This window comes from Electrona antarctica (genome assembly GCF_951216825.1).
Source record: "Electrona antarctica genome assembly, chromosome: 5".
Classification (NCBI taxonomy): Eukaryota; Metazoa; Chordata; class Actinopteri; order Myctophiformes; family Myctophidae; genus Electrona; species Electrona antarctica.
In genome coordinates this window covers 55,261,911-55,282,639 of record NC_136810.1, presented here as the reverse complement: position 1 = coordinate 55,282,639, position 20,729 = coordinate 55,261,911, and the positions used below count along the sequence as shown (strand labels likewise).

The window sequence follows — 20,729 nt, the reverse complement described above, 5'->3', positions numbered from 1 at the left end:
TTATTTCAGGGTGCCTGAAATAAAAAAGTCAATCATCAAGATGTGATTCACAATGTTAATGATTTTTTTCATACCTCCAGTTCTAGGAAACACAGAATGGGGCGACTTTTATTTTTATAATTTCCACACAACAGCTCTAAGGTATATTAAAGGACCACTTCACCACTTTTCAACCTATCTTCATATACTTGTCCCCACTAATAATCATGATAAAAAAATAAATCTACTCAGTCTTTGTCTCATAGGAGGACTGTTTGCAGTTCAGAAACCCGTCCACCAGTGACATCATCGATGGGGAATCCAAGCTATTAGAAACTGCAGGCTTTCTAGTCCTGAAAAGTTGCAATGTGAAAATGGAAGCCATCGTTCTCACGATAATAAAAATCTAAACATTTTTGTAAAAAAAATATTGTTTAAAAAAAACGATGATGTCACTGGTGGACGGGTTTCTGAACTGCCCACAGTCCTCCTATGAGAAGCAGACTGAGTAGGAAGAAATGGTGCCATTGTATCATGATTATTAGTGAGGACCAATTATATGAAGATGGGTTGAAAAGTGGTGAAGTGGTCCTTTAATGACATAGTAAAATGTTGAAAATGAGTGGTATTCCCCTTTAAGAAGGGACACGCCATTCCCTCTCCTGGCTTATAAGCCTAGAATTATATTCCTTCCTTATGATACAAACTCCTCCCCTCTGGAGCACGGTTAGGACACAGGTCACAGGTCTCTGGCCTGATTAACAAAAGATAAAAATATTAAGAAGGGACACGCCATTCCCTCTCCTGGCCTATGGATAAAATTCCTATCCTGACCTGAGAATGCATTTTCTGTTTAGAGAGTACTACCAGAGTACTAACACCTACAGTACTATAGTTTGTGTTAGTATTATACAGTAGTTACACTGTTGGTGCTAAAATAAGGTCAGTAATATTAGTTAACTGAGCTGCAAATGACTAATATATGGTTGTATTTATATTGTATAGATTATTATTGAAATGATGGGGGTTTTCACAGAACAATACTGTAGTGTACTTTTTTTTATTATATTCTTTATTTACCCAGGGAAGTAGCTGAGCACAGGTGCTCATTTTCAGCAACGCCCTGCACATAGAAACAGACAGACAGACAGACACACGCACGCACGCACACACACACACACACACACACTAAAACCTGGGAGCTGACCAGTACAACCACAGTCTTATACTGTTGGCCACTAAGCAGCTACTAATGCATGTGATTTGAGCACTGTAAACACACTTTCCCGATCAAGATCTTAAAAGGGGAAGTATGCTTTATATAGAATTGATTAATCCAGAAGTGGGTTTTTTGATCTACTGGTAAGGGACAATTTAAAAGGAATTATCTCTTCATCTTATTCATATTGGCTCTGATTATTAGACAAAGTAGTTTGCTGGCCAGAGGGATAAAAAGGCCCACCACCGATTAGATTAGACACTAGACAGATTAGATTATAATCTGTAAACTTCATATGAACTTGATAATCTAGGATGACAAGACGACTCTCTTTTAGTTGCTCGTAAACGAGTCAGGAAGCTTGAGACTTGATGTGTCTGCCAAATGACAATGTAGCACGGATACTCTTCCATCTGTCACCGCCTCTTAATTCAACAGAAGACGAATGGTTTCTTGGGACACGCCCGCTTACTCGAGTATAAAAGGCCTGGCTGATTGCTTGGTCGGTTGTAGTCTAGGAAAGCGGGGTAGGGCAAGTACAAATTAGCTTTCCCAGAGTGGAGAACATAAACACAGGGGGAGACTCGCAAGCAGGTTTCAGGTGACATGCCAATTTAAGGGCTACGGTTGACGGACTTGAATAATGGAAAGCCCTGACGGTGGATTCTGGTGTTCTATTTATACGGTAACCATAGGTGTGTGCGTCTGTGCTTTGATGTGGAAAGCCAAAAACTGTCACGGTTCTGGTCGTTCATCAGCCGTGGCCCTCGTCGTTGCCCTTGGGGGCCCTCTCGTCTTTCCAGGTTACTTGGGACTTCTGTTTTTGTGCTGTGGCGTCTGGCTGACCTGTAGGACGTTGAGGACGAGGGATGCCAAGTTGCTGCCGATGCACGGGAAAGCGGTTGTTGTCACAGGTGAGCGTGCACGCACTCAACTCACACTCAAACAGACAGACAGACACGTGTGAAAATAATTGCGTACCGACCGTTTTTCTGCCAGCTGTTTAAAACTTGTTCAGGTTCAAAGGTTCAAGTTTATTTAGTGTCCCCAAAGGGCAAATTGGGTTGCAGCATAGACAGTACATTAAACAATGAGACAGTACACCTAAACAAACAGTTCACATAGCAGATACCAAAGTACAAAGGTGCACATAACCATTCAAGTGCAGGCGTTCAAGTGCTATGCGATAGGTCATAAAAAGTGCGTGTGCATATAGGCATAAGGCACGAGACAAATAAAGTAAGTAAAAAGTATGTAAGTAAGTACAGTAAAAGTGCTTTTCTGAATCCAACAACTGTATAGTACTAAAGGTTTTCCTCAGAGTTTTTCCCAGGCATGCTGTAATGCAACGGAACGAGAATCTAAAGGTGATATTCTAGTATAAATGTAAGAAGATTATCATAGTAATCATTGTAATCAATTTTATAGCGTTCCAATTTTGTTTAATCACTTTCAATTAAACTTCCTCTATCCTATATGAATTCTCTCCTGATTGGATGAAAATGGTATCCCAAACAGATTTTTCTTGGGAGATAAGATGCCTGTCACTAAACAAACACTATAGCAATGATCACTATGGGAATGTAGTATTCTAAATATATAGTATATTAAAAAAATATATATATATCACTTACATCTCACTTATTAGCAGAATAATCACTTACATCCCCTTTAGATACGAATTTCTTCCTCTGCGGCTGTAGTAAATAAAAATACATCGCATGGATGCACCTGGGACGTATCTTCTTCAGTGATGTTTCCTGAGGTCAACAGGGTTTCGGGTCTTCCAACATCATACCCCTCACTCAGGCGACCCAGATCAAATCCCGACTTACGTCCCAGTATCTATACCCTCGATCAGTCCATCAGGGAATGAGCACAAGGCCACACAAAACAATCCGTTGCTCCGGAACTACTCTGCCGGTATACTGGGAGAACCAAAATCTGGCGCGTGGAGGAAGGACTAGGCTATTTTTAAACACGATCTGTGCCCTTTCTAACAGAACGAACTATCTTGATCCCTCATCACATTCCTAGAATTTTAACACGGCACACACTGGTCCCTCAACCCATGCCATCGGCCATCTGTCGATTGGGTGGGGATGGACACGGGCTAAGATTAGGGCTTTTGTAACACTTGCTATGCATCCCATGTCTATCCCATTCAGGCCTGACGTCGACATTTAAAAAAAAAAGTTTTCTAAATCATGACAATTTTCGGAAAGATTTGAGGCACATTTTAACGATTTTTCAAAAATAGCAGACCTACAAGTTCATAGCGCGCCACTCGGTGGCGCGCTATGAGCTTGTAGATCTGCTATTTTTCAATAGCTAAATTATAACAATGTTTAAAACACCAAAAGGGGTTCCCGCCCAAAATGGGTTAATGGTTAATGTGGTTAAACGCTAACGTGACATGGATGCGTTCCAGGTCTCAATGGACTATACATTGGGGTGACACACAGCACATGTCGCAGCAAATGTCGTCAGGATCGGGGACTCGAACCCACGATGCGCTGCCAGGCTGGATTACCACTAGCCTAGGTGCCCAGAGTATAGACCGCTATAGGCCAGTTGGCAGCCGCGGGCCTCTAACTTCCTTTTTCTGTTGAATTTCCTGACCTCCAAAACTTGTCGGTAAATGACTAGTCTACATGGACGGTCATCATAGGTCACCAGGTCATTCACTTCACAGTTTTTCCAACTAAGATTAATGTCTTGCAGAAAACAGCGAGTTGAGAAAACAGGCTTGAAAGGTTCACTTTGGTCTCTAACATTACACCTAGCTACATGTTTAAGCATTTATTTCATATTTACATGTCGATTTCAGCTCTGACACTTATTTCAGACATGCTCTAGTATGTGCTATTAACTCATTTTTGAAACAAATTAGTTAATAGCACAAAAACAATAGCACAAAAACAATAGCACAAAAAAATAGCACAAATAAATCAACAAATCCTACATTACTAAATGCATGGTCAGGGACCACATTGCAATAGCTTCTTCCCGGAGCGGTCCATATTGGACCACCTGTTGAAAACCGTAACAATCATTGTAAACCGTACATACTGTACAAACTGCACATTGTTATTAATAACGTATTCAATCAATCAAAAAAAGTACATTTTGGAAATTGTTGGTTAAACAGGCATTCAGAAAACGTTTTGTGATTCAGGAGTGAGTCAGGAATGGAAAACTATAGTGGTAAACTCACCCAAGCTACTTAAATAGCTCAGGAAAGCCTTGAGCGTTGCAAATAAAGCTGGTTTTGATTGCTAGTCATTTATACTGTACATTTATAGTAGGCTACAGTCAATTCAGTTTGTACGACAAATTACTGTAGCAACGTCGTCCACTCGCGATGACATGATTCTTCATCCGGACAGCGAACATTTTTAACTAAAATATTGGCTTCTGGGGGGGGTCCCTGGAACTACATATTTTGAGATGGGGGTCCGTGGCCCAATAGAGATGATTCTGGGGGTCCTTGACATGAAAAAGGTTGAGCACCACTGACATAGAAACATGTGATTTTCAGAAAAATGTTGATTGAATGATTTAGAAGCCTTTTTTTTAATCGATCTTAGTCCAAAATGGGTTAAGCCTGGCATCCCTCTACTAGTTTTGGCATGTCGTTAACGGCCAAAAGCTCCATTAACACCGTCTAAGTCGTTAAATCTCTATCTTCCCTAAAGGTTGTGATTCAGGTTTTGGACATGCCCTGGCAGCACATTTGAGCAACATGGGAGTGAAGGTGTTTGCTGGCGTTCTGGATGAGAACGCTGCCGGGGCTCAGAACCTGAGGGAACAGGGCTGTAATAAGGAGCTGCATGTTCTCCAGCTCGACGTGACGGACCGCCTGCAGATAGAACAAGCTCACCGGTACATCCGCACTGCAGTCGGGGAGGCAGGTAATATGGTTTAGATTTTACAGTGATATACCGCCAGAGGATCAAGACTATAGCTGTGTCATCAGAACTATTAGCCTATGATGCCATTCTCATGCGTATTTAAAGGACCACTTCACTCATCCTCATAGGAAGGCTGTGGGCAGTTCAGAAACCCGTCCACCAGTGACATCATCGATGGTGAATCCAAGCTAATAGAAACGGCAGGCTTTCTTTTCCTGAAAAGTTGCAATGCAAAAGTTGAAGCCATCGTTCTCACGATAATAAAAATCTAAATATATTTTAAAAAAAATCTGCCTAATGATGATGTCACTGGTGGACGGGTTTCTGAACTGCCCATATCCCTCCTATGAGACACAGGCCAAGTAGAAAATAATTGTGGTATTTTATCATGAACATTAGTGAGGACCAATTATATGAAGATAGGTTGAAAAGTGGTGAAGTGGTCCTTTAATTCGGGGACTACTACTCCAGGACTACAGGAAAATCCAGTAGGCTGGATTACATGTTGTAGTCCTGGCTATACCATGAGGTAGAATAGTGGTAGAATTATTATATTGTTAAATGTTATCTTTATCTGACTTTCACTTATGTTGTTCATCTTTTGCCTTATGATATGCTATGATATAATTATTGACGTTATAAGAGTCCAGATGTCTTGGCTTATAGGGCCTGTTGTTTTGGTACAACAGCTTGTCCTTGTATTAACTATGGTCTGTGCTTGTTGGCAGAACTACTACCATATCACCGACCTGTGTCTATTCGGACTCCTCTCGCCTCCTCACTGATTGATCCAGAATTCCACGACAACCAAAGGCCTATTCATATTTCATAGTCCAGTTTTCGGTGATAAGGGTGATCACCGAAGCGGTGGTCACCTCTTCACCGAAAACTCAACTATGAAATATGAATAGGCCTTTAAGGCTCATACATGACGAACTACAACATGACGTCACGAGCCGCGGTGAAGAGCAAACCACCGCCACCGCTCCAGCCCTTCTCTGTGTTTTTACTCACCACCGCTCAATGTTATTTCAGCTCTGGTGGTCAGCTCACCACCGAAAATCCAGACTATGAATGAGCTTTCAGCACACTTTCAGTTGTAGTTCTTTCCCAGGTCTTTATAGCCATGAGAAGAAGCTAATAAAACTATGAACGGTTTTAAAACTTCCCCCTGAGTAAACCAAATGCAGACAGACATGCAAGACAGTGGCCTTGTGGTTAGAGTGTCCGCCCTGAAACTGGGAGGTCGGGGGTTTGATTCCCGGCCGGGTCATACCAAAGACTGTAAAAATGGGACCCAATGCCTCCCTGCTTGGCACTCGGCATCAATGGGTTGGATTGGGGGTCAAATCAACTAATGATTCCCGAGCACGGTGCACGCTGCGGCTCACCGCTCCAAGAGTCAAATGCGGAGAACAAATTTCACTGCGGTAACGTGTGTGACTAAGGCTGAGCTCACACCTTTAATGCACTGCATTGCTGTTGTGAGTGTCATGGCCGCCCCCAATGCATTTCCAATGGAGGTCACATGGTCTGTTGTATGGCTTTCAGCTGTGTTTCGACTGCGCCCCTCCCCCTCACACAACACAATGTTGTGTCAAACCATGTGACCTCCATTGGAAATGGATTGGGCGGCCATGACACAACACAGCATTGATCCAACGAGCACAGAGAATTGCATTAACCGTGTGAGTGCACCCTAATCGTACGACTTTGACTTTGGCTGGCAGGTCTCTGGGGGTTAGTGAACAATGCAGGGTTCCTAGGCTGGGTGGCCGATGGTGAGATCCAGCCCATGAGCACCTACAGACAATGCATAGACGTGAACTTCCTGGCCGCTGTGGAGATGTGTCAGGTTTTTCTGCCGCTGCTGAGAAGATCCAGGGGACGGATTGTTAACGTGTGCAGCATGGGAGGTAGTTCTTCTGACCACAGATCACTGACAGAGCTAATCACAGATTATAATCCTACGAACGAACTCGTCAAAGCCATCATTATGTTGGTATTAAAAGTAGAGTTTATTTTAATTAAATCATTCTAGGGTGGCTGTGGCTCAGGAGGTAGAGCAGGTCGTCCAATGATCCCTGGGTCGGCGGTTCGAATCCCGGCTCCTCCTGTCCACATGTCGAAGTGTCCTTGGGCAAGACACTGAACCCTACATTGCCTCCAATGAGTCGGTCGGCGCAAGCTCGCCACCATTGGTGTGTGAATGTGGGAAGAACCATTGTAAAGCGCTTTGAGCACTTGGAAAAGCGCTATAAAAATGCAATAAAAATGCAATTCATTATTCATGAAAAGGAAATATGTGACAGCTTTATGGATTCTGTGCAATTACAACAAAACAAATAGAAACCTCAATTATACCACAGGTCGTTTCGAGGAAGCAATCTGATTGGTTGAAACAGCCTTCTAGCCGTGGGTTAAACCAGCACCATTCACCACCTAATCAAAACAAAGAATTCAGCTGCTCTGTTCTCCCAGAGCGCTAGCAAACTCGGTGGCTAGGATAGCTAGTTTCTTGGGACATTTGTGGTCGTAGTGACTACATCTGTCATTCAAAAAATATATTCTTTCAGCGATTTTCTTAGTTTTAAGGGTAACTGTTGTATAATTGCAATATTACACTCGAGGGTGTGGGTTAACATGATTATTGCCACTTCAGTGATGCTTGCGGAACTCGACTTCGTCTCGTTCCTCACCGCATCCCTGTCGTGGCAATAATCACGTTAACCCACACCCTCTCGTGTAATATTGCTTAAATGTTCAACTACATGCATTTATTAATTACGTTTTGTTCATACAGGTGAGGTACCTCTCCCTAGATATTCTGCTTATGGAGCATCAAAAGCAGCTCTGAACCACTTCTCCAAAGTGATAAGAATGGAGCTGGCTGACTGGGGCGTTAAAGTAGCTGTGATTCAACCTGCAGGCTTCAGAACAAGTACGTCATAGTTTTCAAGTATGATTTGAGTTGTGTGCATCATGCAACACTATGTAAATAGCTGGGCGGCAGTAGCTCAGGGGTAGAGTGGCCGGTAGAGCGGACGGATGGGAACATGAGGGGTTTCTTTGCAGGGCGTTGCTGAAAATGAGCACCTGTGCTCAGCTACTTCCCTGGGTAAATAAAGAATAAAAAAAAAAAAAAAATGAGGTTCCCAGTTCGATCCTGGGCTGTCTGAGTGTCGAAGTGTCCTTGAGCAAGACACTGAACCCCTAATTGCTCCCGATGTGCAGGTTGGTGCCTCACAAATCATGCAACAATCTATCACAGGGGTACCCACACCTTTTTGACTTGAGAGCTACTTTCAAAATGACCAGCTCAACAAGATCTACCCACCGAAAAAAGTATTATACCACTGCTGAAAATTGATTAAATATATGTAGCTGAGGGGGCTTTGGAATAGCAGCGCTGGTGTTACATATAAGACAAATGCACATGGACTGGGAATTAGAGAAATTATTTTTTTGTATTCAATTTGTAATGCTACCAACGTTTGTGCACAACACTTGAAAACAAAAGCTTCCACTGTGGGTTTGAGCTGACGGGCCCTTTTGATGTCAATCAAGTCACCTTAATTCAAGTGGCAGATGCCAAAAAATATACATATATATCTTTTTTAATATTTAAATTAAATATTCTTTAGGGTCATTTCATATGATCTATCCGGACAGCCTTTGTGATCTACTGGTAGATCGCGATCTACCTTTTGGGCACCCCTGATCTATCACAATCAATGCACAATCTATGTAAAGTGCTTTGGACAAAAGCGCTATATAAATGTATAAAAAAACATTTATAGCTGATATACAAGCTCACATGTGATGTGTTGTGAGACTGTAGTTGTGCATTTTCGGTGTGCAACACTGGTGCACAGCTAAATATAAATCAAGTTCACGTTGACATCCAGGACACGGTTTCCAATGAGATTACAATTTTCAGGTATTTGTACTTTACTTGAGTATTTGAATTTCCAATACTTTTACTTCTACTCCACTGGCCTCACTCAGACCTTTACAACAGATTGCTGTATGCTTGCTGTATACAAAGGGTGTGACACAGCTTGCCCCAATGCATTTCCAATGGGAGTCACATGGTCTGACACAACACTTGTGTTGTATGAGGGGGAGGGGCGCAGTCGAAACACAGCCGAAAGCCATACAACAGCTTGTAGTCAGTGCTTAATTTCTAAATTCTTAGGTGCCGGAGCTCGGGTGCGTGCATGTGCACGCGCAAAATTCGTTTTTTTTATCCCGGATTATTTTGCCTTTTTTTTAGCACAACCAACGGCCAGCCCACCCATCAGAACACAATAGAGTAGGCATATAGACGTTTTTATATGTCTTTAAATGTTCTGATGAATTGAAAATTGAGGACCCTGAAGTAACAAGTCTTAAGCTTTTTCTGGTTTTATACTCGTAGCAGTAAATAGCATAAAATACAGTATTAAGTTAGGGTGGCCCATCATCAGAACAGTACGCAATGTATACCTGCATGTGCGTTGTTGTTGTCCTTATCCAAGTTCCTCCTCCGCCTCCTCCTCCTCCTCCGACCACCTCCTCCTCCTCCTCCCCCTCCTCCTCCGATGAAAACTCAATAATGCTACTACTACTTAATTCTGTACTAGTCTTTTTATATTTCGGGCCCACCAAAGCATGCGTTATGATATTCGATTATGATCGAGCCATGTTGTAAAGCCGGGTGTCTTTGCGAGATTTGGCAATGCAGTCAGTTCTGTTCATAAGAACTCACCAAAATGCTGTCCCCAAGGCTAAACTCCAAGTAGCATGAGTTAATCTATTGCTCCATAAAAGTATGAAAGTTCCATATTCCATATGCAACGAACGACAACAGATGCAAATTGCAAAAGTGCGAGACGAGAGTTGTTTTTATTTACGCATCCGACACCGTCAACAGTGAGGCGTCAAGCCACACGACGCCGGGGTTCCATAGCCACCTATTTCCTCTCAAAACGGGCACACATTTCAAAACAAGAGTGTTTTTTTGTTTGTACTTGCAATGCGATCATTCAAGCCATGTTTTATTTTGGAATCGTACTGGAAATAGAAGTAACTATGACGAGGAAGAAGCCTAGTTGACTTGAAAATGAAACTAAAATATTAATAGAGAGTATTGTATATTGTAATGTGCATTTGGGGTGGCGGAGCGCCCTCTACAGCTACCGGAGCTGCCTCTACAGGTGGCTTGAGCTCCCGGAGCTCAAGTGACAGGTACCGGAGCTGAGCTCCGCCAAGCTCCGGCTGAAATTAAGCACTGCTTGTAGTCCAAAATGTAGTCCTCAAACCATGTGACTTCCATTGGAAATGCATTGGGGCGGCCATGACACTCACAGCATTCATACAACAAGCATGCAGCAATGCAGCAAAGGTCTGAGTGAGGCCTTCATCTCAGGCCTCACTCAGACCTTTAAAACATTGATGCATGCTTGTTGTATGAATGTTGTGAGTGTCATGGCCGCCCCAATGCATTTCCAATGGAAGTCACATTACACAGTTTGTAGTCCACATTTTGGACTACAAGCTGTTGTATGGCTTTCAGCTGTGTTTCGACTGCGCCCCTCCCCCTCATACAACACAAATGTTGTGTCAAACCATGTGACTCCCATTGGAAATGCATTGGGGCAAGCTGTGTCACACCCTTTGTATACAGCAAGCATACAGCAATCTGTTGCGACCGTGTGAGTGAGGCCTCAGAGGCAAATATTGTACTTTTACTCCACTACATTTATTTGAAAACTTTAGTTACTATACTTTGATTATTATTACAAAACATACATTAAACACTTTACATTAAAGCCCTATATACATTTCGGCTATTGGAAAATAGCCAATCTACATGCTCACAATGCGTCGCGATGCGCATTGTGAGCATGTAGATTTTATTTTCTAAATATTTTTATACATTTGAAAACTTGAAATGGGACATTCTGCATAATTTTGGTACTTTAAGTTCATTTCGATGCCAATACTTTTGTACTTTTACTTGTACATTTTGAATTCCGCACTTTGACTTTGACCAGAGTAGTTCTACATTGCAGACAGTAGTGCTTTTTCCACCACTGGTTATAAATCAGAGATGTAACAATGAATCTTCATATTCGATTTCAGATATGGTCAGCGACAAAGGAGACTGGAGTCAATTTCAACAGGAGATCCTGAACGGCATATCGCCCGAAGCGAGGGAGGACTACGGGGAGGCTTACATATCCTCTCTCCAAGGCTGGTTCACCAAGATGGCTGACCAGTGCTCTGCAGACCTGAACCCTGTGCTCAATGACATGTGCCACGCCCTGCTGTCCGCGAGCCCTAACCACCTCTACACGCCGGGACAGGCAGCCTGGCTCTTCCCCTTCCTGTACCGTCTCTGCCCCACGGTCGTCTCAGACAGCTTCCTCACGAGACTCTTTAACATCTACGACTCTCGCCCGGCAGGACTTGTGACGAAATGACGTTAAAGGGGAATTTCTCCCTAAACCTTTTTTTACAAAAGTAAGTTGATAATTATGTATATTGACCAAAAATAAATATTAAAAAATAAATAAAGATATAGGGGAGCTGGGGCTGGGGCTGGAACTGGGGCTGCTGCTGGGGGGGGGGTCTAACACCAGCTCACGTAGACCAGGAAGAGTGCAGTATCAACAATGCATGGAGTGTTGCTGTCACATCATCTAGAACAGATGTGAACAAAAAACAAAAAACAATTGCGCGATTGAATAGGAGTTCTAGCGTTAGACCCCTTGATGTGTTGTTTAATTGAGCCAAGTGTTTGTTCGTGCTGCTTTAATTGGACAAAGGCAGGCGGGAAATGTCAAACTGACATTTGTGCTCATCATTCACCATGCATGGGAAGTCATGGGAATGCCTCTTTTAAGAATACTCTCTTAGTTAGCCCATATTTTTTATTATACAAGATGCCTGTATCAAGTGTTATAATAGTGTCACATGTAATTCACTCCAAATACTGTGTGTGTAGGCCATGAACGGCTCATTTATATTTTTAATATTTTCAAAATAAACGGATTTTAAATTAAGCTCAATGCACTTCCCATTTCCTTTCTCAATGGTCAGTTGGTCACTTCTAGTTATAGTCCATGGGCTAGAGGCCTATTTCTGGGATATCGGTACCACTAAAAGGGACAAAGGTTGCATATGATTTTTGTATTGCTACATGTCTGTAGTTTATGAAATGATATGATAGCAATCTTAAAATGGCAACTGATTGCTTGTTTTCAGCCCTTATATCGGGGTATCTGATAAAAGAAATTGGTACATAGTGAATGGCATAACTTGCAACTAATGGGCCGATTTGGATGATTCTGCTATCAAAGTATAGGTTTTCTGGGGTGTTGATTTCTGAGATGACTGATGCAATTCAAGTTCGGTCAAAGGTCGAAGGTCAATGCCAAGGTCATTTTCAATCCAAAATGTTAACAAAACTGGCATATCTTGGCCTTCATTTTTATGTTGATCTTGATCTCAATAATACGTAACAGATTGTAGCAAATAAACAGCAAATAAGCTCAATAGTTTTTTATTATCAAGAAGATAATCAAATATTACATCAGTCTCATTTACTGCCAAATGTATTTTGCCGTCTTTTCAGTCAGGTCCTTATTTTAAGGCAAAGATTAGCCCAGGTCGTAAACCGGAAGTTAGCAAATGGCTAACGGATCGACCTGCAATCTCTTTATAATTCACCCAAAACGTAACCCCAAGCTAATCATTCAATTCAATTTCGGAGACCTTTCTGAATTCATATAACTAAATATTCTGTGGGTCTTGAAAGATTATAGTAAAAAATGCTGGCAGTGTGTGCAGACTTTTCTAGAGAAACAGTTAATGAGTTCATAGAACTACTCAATCTCTTCCTCATCAGAACTGTCCTGTTCAACTGTAGGCTATTAATTGAGTCTTCCTCAGGTGCTTGGTTGTACAGTTCTGGAGTTTGCAGAGGTCTGTACATTTCAACCCACTCAGACAACTGCAGTTAGGAAGCTTGCATAGACCTGCACATTTACAAGCCAAAAATTCAAGGACTACATTTGGTAAGGGGGCTGTGGGCATCCAGTGAATTGCTAGGGCCTCACTCAGACCTTTACAACAGATTGCTGTATGCTTGCTGTATACAAAGGGTGTGACACAGCTTGCCCCAATGCATTTCCAATGGGAGTCACATGGTCTGACACAACACTTGTGTTGTATGAGGGGGAGGGGCGCAGTCGAAACACAGCCGAAAGCCATACAACAGCTTGTAGTCCAAAATGTAGTCCTCAAACCATGTGACTTCCATTGGAAATGCATTGGGGTGGCCATGACACTCACAGCATTCATACAACAAGCATGCAGCAATGCTGCAAAGGTCTGAGTGAGGCCTAACTGGACACCATCAACAGTTGTCCATCCACTCTGTATGGGATCTGGTGCAGAGTCTGCAGAGAGCATCTCCATATTCGAGTCTGGTAATTGGCACGGAGGGCATGGAGAAATAGACATTGTCTGTGTGGTGGGAGATGACTGGAATCGGCCTCCCCTCTCCTGGCACAGAAAATCTGGTAGCGGATCTTGTTCACGCCACTGGAGGTGGTCCCAGACAGGTACCAGCTACAAGTGAACTGCTGCAGTTGGTCAAAGGCCTCACTCAGACCTTTACTGCATTGCTGTATGCTTGTTGGATGAATGTTGTGTAGTGTCATGGCCGCCCCAATGCATTTCCAATGGGAGTCACATGGTTTGACACAACATTTGTGTTGTATGAGGGGGAGGGGCGCAGTCGAAACACAGCCGAAAGCCATACAACAGCTTGTAGTCCAAAATGTGGACTACAAACCATGTGACTTCCATTGGAAATGCATTGGGGCGGCCATGACACTACATAACATTCATCCAACAAGCATACAGCAATGCAGTAAAGGTCTGAGTGAGGCCAAAGAGCTCTGTTGAAACATCCCAACACTGGACAAGTTGTTTGAATGTCTTCTGAAATGCTGGGTTTTTCTTCAATAATCTCAGTGCATTCAGTTTTCCACAAGCAGCAAAGGCACTCAGTGTCACATCCTGTAAATGTGTGTAGCGCACACACTCTCAGAGGTTTTCTCCCAAAGCAAAGCCTAGCTTGTCTATGTCCACAAACCGTGTGTGGTTTTATGTACCACACTTCTGATAGATAGGACAAGGGATGTGTTTTTGGAAGGCTAAATAGAGAACCATTAAATCAGTATCTCCAGAAGTAACATAATACTGTGTGTGTGTGTGCGTGCGTGTGTTATCTCTAAGCTAAGTTTAGTTGTGTGATCCTCATTTACAGGTTTATTACATGGTTTCCTGAGTTGTGTTGTGTGCTGGGGTACAACCTTGAGTTTGAGAGTTCCTGACTCTTCAAAGTAATGTCTAAAAGGTTTCTACATCCTCATAAACTCATAAAAAGAGGTATCACTCATGATTCTATTATGTTTTAAGATGTACCTTGTTTCAGAAAGGCAGCCATTGTGGATTTGCCCGGTATGGCTACCAGAAGTATAATTCAGCATGTCTGTTGTTATATGATGTTGGTGAAATGAAATGAAATGATTACTATATTTACCCAGGGTATTTGGGCTAAGCTCAAGAACTTGTTTCCAGCCAGGCCCTGCTCATAGAACACATTTCATCGTAGTGGTTCAATGCCTTGTTCAAGGGCACTTCAGCGGTGGTAATTTTAACGTGTCGGACAGCTGATTCGAACTGGCGACCTTCCGGTATCAAGACCGCTCCGCTATCCGTTCGGCCACCGCTGCCATCCATGGTACAAACATCAGAAATGTGCATACATTTGAATACTTTTGGAGTTTAGACAACAATGAAGTGTACTTTTTGCATAATCACAGTATACCACTAAAATGGTATTCAGCTGCCCTTCTGAAACTGCTATCACACATTTTCTCAATCCTGGATGTCAGACGAACAAAATGATACCACACATGTCTTGTCCCTTTTAGTGGTACCCACATCTCATTCGGCCCATGGACTATTAGGTGATAAATAGCTCTATATTCCGCTGTAGTGTGGGATTTCACTGCAGTAATGTGTGAAACAAATCGTACTTATGAAAGAAAATGGAACACTATATGTTAAGCTGTTAAATGCCCTCTGCTGAGTTTTAACCTTTTCCCACACACAAGAACACCAAACATCACACCACTACCTTTAAATTATGTAAATGATGCCCGTTGCAGTACAGATCGTTTGGAGTTTCATAATCAAGGCTTCCCATGAATAGACTGATCACTTGGACCAATATCTTGTTATTGTTAGCACCATCTGGAGCATGTCACAACATTTCACTGCTTGTACTCGTGTTGAGTGACAAATAAATCATCTTCAAACTTCGTGGGAATGCTAAAACTTGTGCTATGAAAACAATACCGTTTCATGACAAATATCACAAGGCACACATTGAACAAGTAGGGGCACGCATTTACTGGGAATCTGTTCCACGGCACAGAGCAAGTGGAAAAAATAAAAAATATATACATGTCATGTCATATATGTCATTGTATGTGCCCCATTGTAACGCTAAAAGTACTTGTTTCTTTTAAACGAGGATGTACAACATCCATTCAGACTTAAAAATACAGTTTATACAGTTTATACACAGTAAAAATCTTGTGTTAAATTAACTGACCCTTACGGGTCCATTTCTGCAGGTAAATTAACACTCTGGATTTTTCTGTGCAAGGATTTTCTTTTTTGTCGTCAATCAAATAAAAAACAAAAATAGATAATTCTAAGAAAAGGGTTTAGGGTTCCTTTGACTTAATCCTGAGGTTTCAAAAAGGTTCTCTTTGCGTTCGTTTCTGTAATATTGTGGTTGACGTCTTCCTCTTCTTCAATGGCCGACCTCTCCCTCTTCTTGGCAAACTTCTTCTTCATGCTCTTCACAAGACTCTCATACCTGCAATTAAAGAAAAGTACAGCATTGCAATAAATAGCTAATTACCGTAATATAATATACATCTAAATGGATTTTCAACATTTCAAACTACCGCCCCCCCACTATCATTTTATCCTTTATTTCTAAACTGTATGTTCTAGTATTCTTTTGTATTGTCATTTTGTCAGTTGAATGTTTTAAAATGGACCACAATGGAAACGAGCATCTGGCTTTTTTTGTGTTATGTCAATGTCAATAAATTCACTAGTATCAGTAGCATGTTGGTTTCAACAGCTTAAACCATTCTGAACAGGAACCCGTTTGTGTTTTAATCATTATGTTATACTTTAGCTATTTTTGAAACATCGTGAAAATGTGCCTGAAATCTTTGAATATATATTGTTACAGAGTGAACGTTTTTAACTCAAATCTTTGCTTCTGGAACAACATATTTCCAGATGGGGGTCAGCGGCCAATTACATATAATTCTTGAGGTCCTTGGACATGAAATATTGAGCACCACTGATATAGAAACATTCAGAAAACTGTCATGATTTAGAAGACATTTTTTTAATTTCGATGTCAGGCGTAAATGGGTTAAAAGTCAGAACAAGCAACATTTTCCCCATCATGCAAATGATGCATGTATAATCTGTTGCTCATATTTAACTGTACCTTTGTGCCATCTGTTCATCCGTGACATCCGTCTGCATTTTCCTTGCATCCTCTCCCACCTCTTCAGTCTCGCTGGGGCCATTCTTCAATTTCATCAGCTTCTATAGTACAACAACAACAGTCACGATTAGGGATGGAGCTCGTTAATCTTTCATTGATAACGAGCAGTTAATCAAGCCGGGTTCTTATCGAGCATTTTCTATTATTTTGTGGAAAGACGGGAGATGACAAATTCGGGAACAGAACCAGTATCTTCTACTAAAGGCCTATTCAGTCTGGATTTTCGGTGGTGAGGTGACCACTGAAATAACGTTGAGCGGTGGTGAGTAAAAACAGAGAGAAGGGCTGGAGCGGTGGCGGTGGTTTGCTCTTCACCGCGGCTCAGTGACGTCATGTTGTAGTTGGGTGGTCACCTCACCACCGAAAATCCAGACTATGTATGAGCCTTAACCCATTCAGGCCTGACGTCGAAATTTAAAAAAATTCAAGTTTTCTAAATCATGACAATTTTCGGAAAGATTTGAGGCACATTTTAACGATTTTTCAAAAATAGCAGACCTACAAGTTCATAGCGCGCCACTCGGTGGCGCGCTATGAGCTTGTAGATCTGCTATTTTTCAATAGCTAAATTATAACATAATGTTTAAAACGCTAACGCTAACGTGACACGGATGCGTTCCAGGTCTCAATGGATTAAGGGCCTTCAAATACAGTACAGACAGAAGGCACTTGACCTTTTTACTTTTGGAAAGTAATATTGAAGAAACCGTTAGCTGGTTATTGTGTGAACTAGTCACTTTAAAAGCCTTTGTTTTCCCTGGGCTGGTTGGCAGGTATCAATACACTTTTAGACCGACATGTTTGTGCCAGCATGGGTGATTAGATATTATTTCTTGATCGCCTCTTGATTGTTTAAACATGACGTCATGGGCCGTTATGCTCAAGCCCAAAGCTTATACCACCAGGTACTCAATAAGCGGGGGGGGGGGGGGGGGGGGGGTAGCACGTTTCAAGCTCCATCCCTAGTCACGATCCTGTTACCGTTTCTCAAACTGCATCTCGGACCCCCAGGGGTCCTTGAAGGGGTTCTCCAGTTCAAATGTAACCATAAGGGTCCATTTGGTTCCCAGAGATAAAACTCATATCAAATGGAGAGTCTGTGGCCTAATGATCTTTGAAACAGAGGCATCATTTTAATAAAATAAAATCAACTAGAGGCTGGCAAAAAAGTGACCACTGTCAAAAATACAAAATAAAAGATCAGACCCATCTGAACTGAGTGGTGCTGTACCACACACCCCCACCCACCCACCCACCCACCCACCCACCCACACACACACACACACACACACCCCCACACACACACACACACACACACACACACACACACACACACACACACACACACACACACACACACACACACACACACACACACACACACACACACACACACACACACACACACACACACACACACACACACACACACACACACACACACACACGTATTGAAGAATTGGTCATACAAAATACAAACCTCTACTTCTGGATTAAAACCCTTGAATGACATTCGTCCATACTTCAGGTCTTCACAGAGCACAAAACTCTTCTCCTCTATGATGAAGTTCCTGAGTTAAGAACAGTGACAGAATGAGACTCAAAGATTAGGAGACATTTTTCCATTCCACAAATAAGGTGGTACAATTGGTAGTCTACCGTTTTTTTTATTTTGTATTATCGTTTAAAAAAAAAAAAAAGTTTAAATGACAGACTATTTGAATATAATATAAAAATGTCCACAGACTCCACACACTCACAGGCATTTGCTTTTGGGATTGTTACAAAAACTCCACCGTAAACATGTTATGAGCTACTTTCTGTCAATAAATTCCATGCAAGTTTGGAAGCATTTGTTTCCAATAATACAACATCCTGCTGCCTCCTGCATAATGTGCAATTTTGAATGAGTGATTTCCAACGAGCGCCTCCGAACTCGAAAGAAATAACCACCTGCACTGAATTTATCGACATAAAGTAGTTCATGACATGTCTATACGGTGGCTTTTTATGAATTATGAAACAAAAAGATGATAATCCAGGCTTTCTGTTTCTGTACAGCTGCAATCTTGGCCAGTTTAATATAGTTTCAACCAGATAGGACTTGAATGAATGGGATGGGATGTGAAGGGTTGGTAGTGCAACTCTAGACTCCAGATAGTATTATTGCAGTCAGAGTTGCTTCACTTTAATTCATACATACTCTTTAGCTTTGAGCTCTGGAAGATCTAGATACCAGTGTTCATCACTGATGATCTTTTTCTCCTCTTCTTCCAGTTGCTTCTTGGCGTCAGCATCCAGACCTCTCTGCATGAACTGCAGCGATATGAACAAACAAAGTACAACATTAAAGTTCACCGCCAACACATTACCTTTACCTTGCAGGCTTAAGGCTCATACATAGTCTGGATTTTCGGTGGTTAGGTGACCACAGAACTACAACATGACGTCACGAGCCGCAGTGAAGAGCAAACCACCGCCACCGCTCCAGCCCTTCTCTCTGTTTTTACTCACCACCGCTCAACGTTATTTTCAGGTCACCTCACCACCGAAAATTACTATGAATAGGCCTTTATTGTTCAAAATGTATAATTTAGATAGCCTAAGATTTAGACTCTCGTAGATGCATTTATAGATCCTGACATTTTCTAAATGTCAGAATCTATAAATACATCTACGAGTCTAAATCGTAGGCTATAATTTAGATAGCATCAGTGTATGTAGACAGATGCCAGGTCATTTGTAGACTTGGCATCCTCTTTAAATTATAATTTTGTTTTTGTAACCCATTTTTCACCCCTGTGTGTCTAATCATGTGATCCTGGGTTCTACACACCCTCCGTCAACCTGGGGAGAGCAACGGACTTGAACTCATGCTTCATTCATGCACGAGTGTCCAAGTCGCTCCTTTACACCTGACAGGGGGGAGTTTCCCTGGTTGGACGTAGCGCGTGGAAGGAACACGTTATTCCAACCAGTTCCTTTCCCCTCCATCAGGCGCCCCGGCTGGCCAGGGGGAGGCAGTTTAGAGACCAGGATTACTGCATGTTTTTGGGGGTACCTTGAGGGTACCTACCCTAGGGGACACGGGGAGAACATGCAAACTCCACACAGAAAGGCCCTTTCGCCAACCCCGCCTCGGGTATGGGCACTGATGACGCGGAGGAGAGGACACACCGCCATCACCCACAGCGTCCCCAGCGGGAATCGAACCCAGGACCTGGCATCCTAGTATCATTTTTTGTATAATTGGTATTTTATCCTATGATCCTAGATTACTATTTATATGCATTTGATGCAATGCCTCGTATTGTCCATTGATTGAAGTATTTATTAACAGTTTGCAGAATTACAATACATTTCAAGTACAACTCAATGCAAAAACTGTTAACTGTGAGTGGACGACCCAATAAAGCATTACACTTGTTTACAAGAGGGTCCACCTTGTTCAATTAATCAAAACATTTAGAGACGTACAAATATACACTTATATAAAGCCAAAGAACAGAACAGGAATTCATCATAAAGGAGTTAAAAAGGGGAAACGAAACATATACAGTGATGCTTAGTGTAAATCGCTCTGGATTAAGAGAGCGTCTGCTAAATGCATAAACATACCGGTAGATTAAGAACTCAACTAGCGTTAGCTAATGCTGCTAACACGGCTAGCTAGTGTTATATATGTTTTAGCAAGCTGTTGCTACAGGTCCCACAACTTTTATTAGCACAACACTGCTTACCTTCATGCGCAAAAGGTTTTTGGAGAGATGCGCGTCACTTGCCATATCTGCTCTGAGTATTAAAAATATAAAAGTCAAATCTGTGTGTGAGTGAATGTTTGTTTTTAGCTGAACACACGAGTTAGTTACACACACGCTGGCTGCAGTTTAAAACCCTCAGACTCAAGCAATCAACCCCCGAGCGGTGTTTGGAGGATGACGAGTTTGACGACACG

General features: G+C 42.1%; 2 protein-coding genes across 3 annotated transcripts; one reads left to right on the top strand and one right to left on the bottom strand.

Annotated features, from left to right (window-relative positions):
* Positions 1-1,599: 1,599 nt before the first annotated feature.
* hsd17b2 (hydroxysteroid (17-beta) dehydrogenase 2) lies at positions 1,600-11,579 on the top strand (the record flags this gene model as incomplete). 2 transcript variants are annotated; one of them, XM_079501903.1, is made up of 5 exons in its annotated part: positions 1,600-2,112; positions 4,897-5,112; positions 6,843-7,028; positions 7,916-8,053; positions 11,239-11,579. In XM_079501903.1, the coding sequence occupies exons 1-5, from the start codon at positions 1,842-1,844 to the stop codon at positions 11,577-11,579; spliced, it is 1,152 nt and encodes a 383-aa protein (XP_079358029.1). In that variant the 5' UTR covers positions 1,600-1,841. The 2 variants fall into 2 exon arrangements, with proteins under 2 accessions (XP_079358029.1, XP_079358028.1); XM_079501902.1 differs by having other exon boundaries at positions 6,843-7,031.
* A 3,982-nt stretch (positions 11,580-15,561) lies between these two features.
* mphosph6 (M-phase phosphoprotein 6) lies at positions 15,562-20,729 on the bottom strand. Its single transcript, XM_079500893.1, has 5 exons — positions 20,515-20,729; positions 18,978-19,090; positions 18,255-18,345; positions 16,715-16,815; positions 15,562-16,060 (listed from the first exon to the last, which is right to left on the bottom strand). The coding sequence occupies exons 1-5, from the start codon at positions 20,557-20,559 to the stop codon at positions 15,922-15,924; spliced, it is 489 nt and encodes a 162-aa protein (XP_079357019.1). The 5' UTR covers positions 20,560-20,729; the 3' UTR covers positions 15,562-15,921.

Excerpts from the sequence above, each read along its gene's own strand:
- mphosph6 (XM_079500893.1), bottom strand. The coding sequence starts at position 20,559 with ATGGCAAGTGACGCGCATCTCTCCAAAAACCTTTTGCGCATGAAG. Across the intron at positions 18,346-18,977 it reads CCAGAGCTCAAAGCTAAAGA|GAACTTCATCATAGAGGAGA; the intron begins GTATGTATGAAT and ends TTCTTAACTCAG. Across the intron at positions 16,061-16,714 it reads GATGAACAGATGGCACAAAG|GTATGAGAGTCTTGTGAAGA; the intron begins GTACAGTTAAAT and ends CTTTAATTGCAG.